Source organism: Pongo pygmaeus, chromosome 20 (genome assembly GCF_028885625.2).
Source record: "Pongo pygmaeus isolate AG05252 chromosome 20, NHGRI_mPonPyg2-v2.0_pri, whole genome shotgun sequence".
In the NCBI taxonomy this organism is placed as follows: Eukaryota; Metazoa; Chordata; class Mammalia; order Primates; family Hominidae; genus Pongo; species Pongo pygmaeus.
In genome coordinates this window covers 60959411-60970635 of record NC_072393.2, presented here as the reverse complement: position 1 = coordinate 60970635, position 11225 = coordinate 60959411, and the positions used below count along the sequence as shown (strand labels likewise).

At 48.0% G+C, this 11225-nt stretch overlaps 1 protein-coding gene across 1 annotated transcript; it reads right to left on the bottom strand.

The window, feature by feature from the left end:
• Window positions 1-1956: 1956 nt before the first annotated feature.
• On the bottom strand, window positions 1957-10431 carry LILRA1 (leukocyte immunoglobulin like receptor A1). The gene is given in 11 exon segments (XM_054463771.2): window positions 1957-3281; window positions 3284-3391; window positions 3540-3578; window positions 4796-4846; window positions 7600-7902; window positions 8156-8452; window positions 8689-8991; window positions 9139-9426; window positions 9615-9650; window positions 9814-9895; window positions 10313-10431. Coding segments are annotated over 11 exon segments (1602 nt in total). The 5' UTR covers window positions 10325-10431; the 3' UTR covers window positions 1957-3198.
• Between the last annotated feature and the right edge of the window lie 794 nt (window positions 10432-11225).

Here is an 11225-nt window from a genome sequence, read left to right as displayed (position 1 = left end):
ATAAGCACTATATATATACACACACGGTATATATGTGTGTAGATGTGTAAAGAAATGTTATACAGTTTGTATGGAAAAAGAATTCATATATATATTCGGATATATTGTATACATACACTTACTCTAGGTGTTATGTGTATATATATTTACATATTGCATACAAATACATTATGTGTGGATATATAGTATGTGTAGATGCTACTGTGCAGTATATACATGTGTGTGAGTGTATATATGTGTGTATATTAAGGAACACATACCTCAAAGCGGGGAATGCCCATATTTATGGCATACATTGCGCATAAAATGTTAAGTATTTACTGGACAAGGAAGGAAAAATCTCCAAATCTTTCTAAAAGGCTATCTTATACATTTTATTCCCAGATATGATTGTTATTTAGTTTGCAGTTAACAATAAAAACAATAAAAAGGGTAGATGAATGATATATATTTGAATTCATGATGTACTAAGAAATATTTTGCTAGATGGGTGTTTGTATTTTATACTGTTTGGATAATTATTTTACTTTTTAAGGCACGTGAAGAATTCCGTTTCCATTTTATGAAATAGAAGACCTGAGGAGATTGCCGTGGATCCAGCAAGGAATTTCTGGCAGAGGAAAGTTGACAGCAGTACTGGGAAAAATCACTGTATGAAAAACTAAGGAAGAAGGAATTAGGGCTCCTGGATGGGGTGAAGACCCACATGCAGAGCGTCTCCGAGCCCTGAGAGTGGAGCAGTGTGTTCAGGACCCTGAGTCTGCGGAAGGAATCTTCTCTGAGATGTGAGTCTATGGAATGTGTGTTGTAAGACCTGCCTTTTGTTAGTATAATCCAGCAAAAGCCCATGGGTGAGGACTCAGTTTTATTTTAGGGGATGTGGGGACAGTATATTTTCTATTCATATTTATGCAAATTTCATAGTGCTTGTCAGTCATGTAGAAGGCAGAGGCCAGTGGGTTCACATGATTCATACCCGAGAGTCTGGAGACACACGTGGGGTCTATGGGAAAGGCTGGTGGCCGGGTATGGCGGGAAGGTAATCAGCGACAGATGCCAGAGTCTCCTTGATCTTGCCGAAATCTGGCTCAAATGTTTGGCCTGGCAGAATCAAACTAGAACTTGGAAGATGCTGTATAGGTAAAACATAATATTGTAATCATTCATATTCTGTTAAGGATTCGAAAATGTCCTTAATAAGATTTCTTTATTTTAGAGGGTAGATGGTGAATGAGAACATTTCTTTATTCTAGAGGGTAGATGATGAATGATAAGATTTCTTTGGTAGATGGCGAATGGTAAGATTTCTTTATTCTAGAGGGTAGATGGGGAATGATAAGATCTCTTTATTCTAGAGGGTAGATGAGGAATGATAAGATTTCTTTATTCTAGAGGGTAGATGGTGAATGATAACATTTCTTGATTCTAGAGGGTAGATGATGAATGATAAGATTTCTTTATTCTAGAGGGTAGATGATGAATGATAAGATTTCTTTATTTTAGGGGGTAGATGGCAAACAATAAGATTTCTTGATTCTAGAGGGTAGATGATGAATGATAAGATTTCTTTATTCTAGAGGGTAGATGATGAATGATAAGATTTCTTTATCCTAGAGGATAGATGGTGAATGATAAGATTTCTTTTTTTTTCTTTTTATTATTATTATTATTATTATTATACTTTAGGCTCTATGGTACATGTGCACAACGTGCAGGTAAGTTACATATGTATACATGTGCCATGCTGGTGCGCTGCACCCACCTTCTTTATTCTAGAGGGTAGATGATGAATGATAAGATTTCTTTATTTTAGAGGTTAGATGGCAAACGATAAGATTCCTTTATTCTAGAGGGTAGATGGCAAATGATAACAATTCTTTATTCTAGAGGGTAGATGATGAATGATAAGATTTCTTTATTCTAGAGGGTAGATGGTGAATGATAAGACTTCTTTATTCTAGAGGGTAGATGATGAATAATAAGATTTCTTTATTTTAGAGGGTAGATGGCAAACAATAAGATTTCTTTATTCTAGTGGGTAGATGGTGAATGATAAGATTTCTTTATTCTAGAGGGTAGATGGCAAATAGCTGCTCCCTTTGTCCTAGAAAGTTCAGGACTATTTGATCCCTCATGTTTTTCAGGATCCTCCCTCCAAACATTCCATCCTACGCAGCAGGGTTCTACATCCTTCAAACACAACAGTGGTCTTGGACCTAGACATGTTGAACTCTTTAATGCTAGGACTCAAGTCTTCTTGCTGTTTGGGACAATTCAGAAAAGAATCAACCCCAGTCAATTTGCATAGTTTTGTCTGACTGTCACAGTTGAGTAGAAAGAAACAGCTCAACTGCTTGTCAAGATTCATTGACCTGAGGTCTTGTCTGCAGCTGGATTTCTATCCTACTTCCCTGATTTTCCTTTCATGGATCACCAACACACTGCAAATGCATATCATTGCTTTTGACATGGTGTACTTTGGTTCTGCCTGGAAAGGCAGGAAATCTGGAAGTGAGGAGCTCACAGGTCAAAGGCAGATTGAAATGTTTTCAGCCAGAATAGGCAAATCAGTAGAGACAGAAAGCACACTTGTGGTTAGCAGGTACTGGAGGGAAGAGGGAATGGGGAGTGGCTGCTGAATGGGTGTAGGGTGATAACAGTGTGTGGAACAGGATGGCAGTGATGGTTACACAATGATCTGAGGAGAAGTTACACAGGTGGCATCTGAGAAGGAGGGAACGGCTCGTAGGGTTCAGAGAGGGTGTCAGGGCATCAGGGTGGATTTATCTTTTCCTGGTTGAAATCCGATACTCTCCCACTGATTTAGTTACTGAAGCACGTTTAGAACTCTGAATTGAAGAGATGGAGCCTCAGTAAAGCACACCAGGGAGTGTGGCAATGAGGAATAAAGAAGACTGTGTTACACGCCATGGACCAGAGCACACAGGTGTGCAGAGGTGTGGACCCAACGCTGCCATGTGGGATGTAGCCTCATGTCTGGGGGTGGGAAAAGAAGAGGATCCAACCAAGGGAAGTCGACATTAATAGAGAGGAAAGGTATCACATGTTAATGGTCCTCCATGGATCACTCCAGAAAATGTCTCTGCAATCCAACACTGATTCTTCCCTCTAAAAATGATTGGCAGACAGTCCAGATAGCATCGGCCCTGAATTGTCTCCTGGAACCTCCTGGCATCATCAGATCTGTTCCCGAGGCTCCACCACTCTGAAGGGTACATTCTTCTCTCTCCTGTTCACCTCCTGGCTGCATCTTGGAGGCTTCTCTGGCTGTGCCGAGCCTCAAATAGCAGAATCCCGAGGACCACCAGGACCAAGCCAGCCAAGCCCATGCGGATGAGATTCTCCACTGTGTGATCCTGGGGGTGTGAAGCTGGGGATGGTGGGCAAAGAGACCACAGAGGTCAGGGCAGATCAACATCACCCAGGACCCCTGGATGCCCACCCAGAGCACCTCCTTACCCTTGGCAGGACCCAACCCTTGTGCCCAGCACCATAAATGAGAGCATATCTTCACTCACCAGTCTTGTTTTGTGATGGGCTGAGAGTGTTAGCTGCTCCTGAGAATAAAAACAGAGGGGAAGAGCCCTGAGCCAGCCTCTCCCCTGGGCTGTGCATTCTTATCTCCCCCTGTGTCTCCTGACATGAGTTCTAGGGAGTTCCTCAATAAACCCTTCCTGTGTAGCAGGGTTCCCTCCAGTCTCCTTATTGAATTATTTCAGATTTCTTGTCTTCTACACATCCAAACCTTGCTCCTGAGCCATTTGGGGAGGGCGTTTTCCTGCACTCTGGGAGCTCAGGATCTGCAAGGGAATACAGAAGTCACTGAGCCCTGTGCGCTGTCTGTGCAGCCAGGGACACAGGAGCACATAAGCCAATTCCCCCAGAGATGAGAGTTTCACTTATCCACCAGCTGAGGACCCAGGCTCCATGCATGAGAGGTTGGTCTGCAGGGGCTCCCCTGTGTCAGAAGCACAAAGGGGTAAAAGTCTGGGGGTGCTTCGTCTTCACACAGCCTCAGCCAGTTCACCTGGGGTTTCATCTTCCATTTAATCTCTAGTTAACTAATTCCTCATATAGGCAGTAACACCTAGAATGCGATACACATGCCCATATTCACACACACATACAAATATATATGCTAAATGGAGGTGTCTCTCAAGGTTCATAAATCAGTATTTGTTTTTATGAAGTGTGAATCTAGGTGAATCTAGACCAGGAACAAACATGTAAACACCTACCACATCAAATATATTAAGCATATGCATGAATATACATCAAATGAATTTGGATATACTTACACACATATTCAAATGTATCTTACATAACCGCACATAACTATGTATATATGTAAAACTTCAGATATTTATTTAAGATGTAGTTACATACATATTGACATTTAAAGTGAGAAATATTGGCACATAATTTAGAAATAAAGAAGTAAAATTTCCCATTGTCTTATGGTTTATACAAATTGTATTAGTAAATTAGAGGAGATCCATTGAAAAGCAGTTAGAACAGAGCAATTTAGTAGTGAGTTAGCATGAAATACAATGAATATACTCAGAGCAGTAGCTTTCTCATGGATAGTTATCTCTTATTTTAAAAATGTAAAGGAATGAAATATTTCACTTATAAATCGTTAAAGGTTTTGAAGAATTCTTTAAATTAGAATGAGTGTAATTTTTTTAAATGTCTACCCAGGACACCCAGCTCCCCTTGACAGGACCTGACCCTCTATGTCCAGCGTCATCACCGTGAGCATCTCCTCACTCACCAGCCTTGGAGTCGGACTTGTTTTGTGGTGGGCTGAGGGTCTCAGCTGCTCCTGAGAATCAAAACAGAGGAGAAGAGACATATTCAGATGTAACTTATATAATAAATTCTATATAAGGTTATATATAACTTATATAACCTCCCTGTCAAGGAGAGATGGGTGTCCTGGGTAGACATTTAAAAAGTTATATTCAGTCCAGGCACAGTGGCTCACGCCTGTAATCCCAGCATTTTGGGAGGCTGAGGAGGGCGGATCACGATGTCAGGAGGTCAAGACCAGCTGGCCAACATGGTGAAACCCCGTCTCTACTAAAAATACAAAAATTATCAGGGCATGGTGGCGGGCGCCTGTAATCCCAGCTACTCGGGAGGCTGAAGCAGGAGAATTGCTTGAAACCAGAAGACGGAGGTTGCAGTGAGCCAAGATCGCACCACTGCACTCCAGACTGGGCAACAAGAGCAAAACTCCACGTCAAAAAAAATTTTTTTTAATTATATTCATACTAATTTAAAGAATTATTCAACACCTTTAACAATTTATAAGTGAAGTATTTGATTCCTTTACATTTTTTAAAACAAGAGATAAGTACTCATGAGAAAGCTACTGGTTTGGGTATATTCATTTTATTTCATATTAACTCATTACCAAATTGCCCCGTTCTAATTTAAATCTAAGTTAACAATTTAAAGCACTTTTTTCATATAAAAGACGTTTAGTTAGATGTTAGACTCATCCAGTGATTGGACAAGATTGGACATGAACCCACCCAGGCCCAGGGCTGAGCTGCACTGTAGCCCCTGCTGACCTCCCCCAGGTTTCCCATGCTACAGGGAGCCGCCCGGTCAGTTTCCCTCGGGCAATTGTGCTTTGAAACATCCAAACACTTCTGAAGTTCATTAAGGAAACCTCAATTTTTAATATGTATGGGAGTAATACTTGAGGTTAATGAAAAATGGATGTCTACATTGAATACATAAATTAAATCAAGGCCCAATGAAGGCGAAGTAGAATTACATATTTTTAAATAATAGGTTCATATAATTGAAATAAAAAATATAAATTTATATACTGAAGTATTGCTTTAAAAGTTTTAGTAAAGGAGAGAGCAACAATGGACAAAGGCGTATAGAAAATACAGAGTAGAAATGAGTGACATACAAGACGCGCTATGAATCATTCCCTAACTCATCCAGGGAGCAGGTGCATGGTCCCTCCTTAGTCTCCGGGTGCCCTGAGCACAGAGCCTTGGTGGGATCTGACTGTGGTGAGGGTTGAGTCCACCCCAAGCATGCTCCTTTAGAGAGAAGCACCCCAGCTGTGGGTGCCGCTCACACAGCTCCTCCTGTGCTCACCTGGTGGGCTCAAGCTCAGGGCACCCCTGAGACTAAGGAGGGGCCATGCACTTGCTCCCTGGCAAGTTAGGGAATTATTCACAGCACATGTTGTGTATCACTCATTTCTACTCGGGGTGGACTTCACGCTCATCACAGTCAGATCCCACCAAGGCCTCCTCTCTTGTCTTGAGATGGCCCAGGGACCCTGCAGGTATGGGTGAGGGGCTCATCCTCAGGGACTCTTGGAAATGAGAAATGAGAGCTGCCAAGGGACCGTCCGTCTGTCCTCTTTCCAACTCACCCTCCTCTGTTCCTCCTCCGTCAGCCCCAGCATCTTCCATGTGTCCAAGTCAGGCTGGACCCCAAATCCTGCTGACCCGACCTGTTCTCCCTCCTCTACTCTCTACTCATCACACGCCCTGCAGGACAAGGTCGGGGTGTGGGGTCCTGCAGAGCTGTGCCAGGTGTTGCTTTCAGTAGAAAATTGGAGAGATTTTGTTTTGTACATGAGACAGCGGAGAGTCTCAACCAGAGGTGATGTCTCCTGAGAATCCTGCTCGGGGAGGGGGAAAGACTCCGCTGCTCCACTCATCAATGCTGAACCTCAGACACCTCTCTCCCCTCTGAACACCACAGAGGGAACACCTGCCCCATCCCTGGAGCACCAGGAAGCCACGCAGACCACACCCTTACTGTCCACCCTCCCCTCTGCTGCCCTGGAAATCAGACCCTGAATATTAGAGGTAGCATTGAGACGAGTCTAGAAACTTCTCTTGAGCTGGGAGTGACTCGGTTTTTGTCACCCATGGGGTCAGGACTTAGAGGTTGGGATCCCCAGAGGCTCTGATTCTGAGGTGGAGACATCAGGAGGGGAGTGAGTGGGGCCTCTGTCTTCCACCCTCAGTCTAATCTCATCTCCTCTGAGGTTCACCCCCATCTCCTCCCAGCCCTCCCTGCTCTTTACCCTACTGAGAATACAAGGGTGGGAGCCAGGGGTGGGAGCTCCTATCTATTTCCACCCTCCCATGGGCTTGACCCTCCCCTGCGGACCCTCCCCCTCCACTCCCCTCTTTTCTTTTCTTTTCCTTGTTTTTTGAGATGGAGTCTCGCTCTCTCACCCAGGCTTGAGTGCAGTGGCGTGATGTTGGCTCACTGCAAGCTCCGCCTCCCAGGTTCACGCCATTCTCCTGCCTCAGCCTCCTGAGTACCTGGGACTACAGGTACCCGCCACCATGCCCAGCTAATTTTTTCTATTTTTTAGTGGAGACGGGGTTCACCGTGTTAGCCAGGATGGTCTCGATCTCCTGACCTCCTGATCCACCTGCCTCGGCCTCCCAAAGTGCTGGGATTACAGGCGTGAGCCACCACGCCCGGCCAACTACCTTCTTTTCTTAGTGTCCAGAGCTCTCCTGAGGGGCAGGGCCTGAGCTGATCCTTTGAGTTCAGAAAGGACAGGGTCAGCACCCTCACCTGAGACCATGAGCTCCAGGGGCTCACTTGGGTGAGTCAGCAGGTAGGCGTTGGAGCTGATTGAGCCATAGCACCTGTAGGTTCCTGCATGGGCCGAGGTCACAGGACTCATGGGGAATTCAGCCTGGTACTTATGAGACTGGAGCTTTGATTTTAGATGCAGTGGGGGATCAGCTGCCCCATCCTTAGTCAGAAGGAAAGTGTGCATCCATCCCTGTGACTGACACAGCAGGGTCACGTTCTCTCCTGAGGCCACCGTGGGGCCCGGCTGCACTGAGAGGGAGGGTCTGGCAGGGATCTGTCCTGGAGAGAAGAAGGATGGGTGAGGGGATACCCCACCTTGTTCTGAGCTGAGACCTCCCCAGGCTTCTATCTGGGACTCTCAGTCTCTCTGTCTCTGTTTTCTCTGAGTCTCCCCTCCCCGCCCACCCCCTGTCTCTGTCTGTCTCTCCCTCCGTTGGGACCCCACCCCTCATCCTGGCCATCACCACTTGGGCTTCCCCGGCAGGGCCTGTGCAGAGCCTGGGTCCCTGACTGAACCCAATGGGCTCCTCACCTGCGATCAGGATGTCCAGGGGGTCACTGGGGGCCGACCACTCAGAGGAGAGGTTGTGTGCACCGGAGCATCTGTACTGGCCCCTGTGGGAGCGGCTCACAGGGCCCAGGGTGAAGTTGGCCTGGGAGAGCCCAGCCTGGGGCTGCCGGCCAGGGCGCTGGAGTAAGTCACGTTCTCCCTCCTTGTACAGAGCGAATCTGTCATAGCCGACATCAGAGCCACACTGGAGGGTCAGGCTCTCCCCAGGGGCCACGACAGGGCCTGGCTGCACTGAGAGTGATGGCTTCTTAGAAACACCTGGGAAAAGGTGGTCATGGTTTCCAGAAGCCGACCCTCAGGCTTCCCCACACATCCTCCCTCTCCCCCGGGGCCTCACCACTGCTGATCTTCCTGTGTCTCTGGCCCCAGGAGCCCTGAGCCCTCTCGCCCCAACATCATCCCACCTGGAGCTGCCCTGAGACGCGGCTCCTCCCCACCTGCCTGGAGACTCAGGGAAACTCAGGGAACTCCAGGCAATGCTGTGAATTTCTCACCTGGGACCAGGAGCTCCAGGAGATCACTGGGTAAAGACCACACATAGGGAGAGCGTGAGTCATAACCATAGCACCTGTACAACCACCTGCGACTCGGGCTCATGGGGCCCACGGAGAAAACGGCCTGGGACCACCCACGGGTACGGGGCTGAGAGTTCAGGCATTGTGGGTGTTCATCTTCTCCTTCCTTACACAGAATGAAGCCGTCAAATGCCACCTGTGAGCCACACTGGAGAGTCACATTCCCTCCTGAGGTCACCACAGGGCTGGGCAGGGCTGAGAGGGTGGGTTTGTTGTAGGCTCCTAAGAGAGAAGGAGGCACCGTGTTAAATGGGGCTCACACCTCCCACATCATCCCCAGGGCTGGGCTGTGAGAGGGTGACACCCCTGAGAGCTGATCCCCTTCCTGAGGGTAGAGCCTGGGACTGAGACTCCTGAGTGTCCTCTCACCTGTTACCACCAGCTCCAGGGGGTCACTGGGCTCTGACCGGCCTGCAGTGTAGCTACCGGAGAAACAGCCATACCGCCCTGCGTGTTCCCAGGTGATTGATGGGATGGGGAACTGGCCCTTCTTCACAAGCTCCTGTGGGATCCGTGTAATCCAGGGTGCTGTTTTCTTTTCTCTATATAGATGGTACTCCTGGGTCTCCAGGCTCCCCTGACACCTGAGGGTCACGGGACTCCCCTGGGTAATCACAGAGCCTGGCTCAGCCCAGAGGGTGGGCTTGGGGAGGGTCCCTGGAAGGAAATCAGAGTTCAGATTCTAAGTCATTTCCCACCCAACAGATCTCAGCTCTCAGCCCAGGACCCTCCAAACGCCCCCATTAGTCAGTCCAGAACTGCTATTCCCCATCCCCAGCTGCACGAGGGTGTCCGCTTGTCCCCAGTGAGGAGGAGGGACCTGGGACAGCTGGGGAGAGACTCACCTGCCTGCACGTGTGTCCTGGGGCCCAGACTCAGCCCTGGAAGAGAGTTCCCTGTGAGGGATTTGCCCCCTGAAGCCTGAGCAGGTCCTCCCCTCCCTGGGATATTTGTGAGCCCCTGGAGTCTCCTTAGGGACAAGAGTTTGGCTGTGGGGTGAGGTCCCTCCTAGGTTAGAAGCTCCCCTCCCTCTTCAAATCTCACCGAGACAGATCAGGACTGTGAGGATTGGGGTCATGGCGTCTCCTCCCACTCTCCTGCTCTGCAGATGGATGAGCCCTCGATGCTGGCAGGACAGAGACACACAGAGAGAAATAGCCTCCCCTCCTTCCCACCCTGTGTGGACACTTGGAGGCTAGGTCCTTCTCATGGTGTGTTGTCATCTGCAGTCACACAGGAAGCGGAACTGCCCTCCCCAGGAGCCTGACTCTCATTCTTTTAGGGCTGAGGTTGGGGCAGGCACCAGGCCCTCTGCAGACATTTCAGACTGTAATGGGGTCTTTCCTGATCACCAGCCACTGTCTGTCTGGTTTCTCCTCGTCTCACTGAGAGCCGGAATGTAGCAGCAAATAGAACTGGTGACTTCCTACGTCTGTGCTTCCAGACGAGGGTAATGGAGGCTTCCCCTTCCTTCTCACAGCCTCCCCCAAGGTCTCCCTCCCTCCTTCAGCCGTCCATCAGCTCAGCGTTGTGGGGTCCTTACCATGGCAGTCATCTCTCCAGCCCTGGAGATGCTTCAGGGAAGACCCAGGTCCATGCTGCAGGCAGACTCGGATCAGCAGAGAAGCATCTCGCATCTGGCTGTGCCGTCCAGGCTGAGCTGTGTGTGGCAGTGAGCACAGAGGAGAAATGCAGGGAAATAAGGGAAGAAAAGTTGACTTCTTTCTTGACACTGGATTGTGGGTTTTCTTTCAACCAAATAGTCCCCTCTCAACTTCCCCTTTTTAAATTATTTTGCTCCAGTGTCCACTCCCTCCCGCCGGGAACAAACCTCTGAGTCTTTCCTGCCTCCTTGGTGCCCGTTGCGTCCTTAGCCGTCCCTCTGCACCTCAATTCCTGGTCAATATTTTGGGAACAATGACTTATGTTTGAGCTTTGATTTGAGGAGTTGGGGAGGGAGTTGATATTTATTTGATGACTGGTTATCATCCACTGCCTACGTGACCTTGGTTTGTAATGTCCCATCTCTGAGCCTCAGTTTCCTCCTTTACAGATTGTTGTCATGAATCCCACTCGTCACAGTGGTGTTGGGTCAGTGGTGCCTTGGACATTGGGAGGGGCTCATTTGTGCTTGATTTCCAGACCAGGGTAAGACCTGAGGTGTTTGGGATGTGAAAGGATCTTGATGTTGGACCCCCCCAGTCTGTGTAGATGATTGATGTGTCCACTCAAGATGTCACATCTGACCCTAATGGAGAAATGTACATGAAGCATTTCTGAAATACCCAGAGCATCAATGTCATGAGCAGAAAAAGAGGTGTGGAAGTTCCCAAGTGTAGGTGGATCCACAAGAAAGAACAGAGGCCAGAGGGTCCCGGGACCTTCAAGGGGTCATTAGAATGGAGTTTTCCACCACTGAATGGAGGTGGGAGAGGAACCTCGGGGTCTGCAATGAC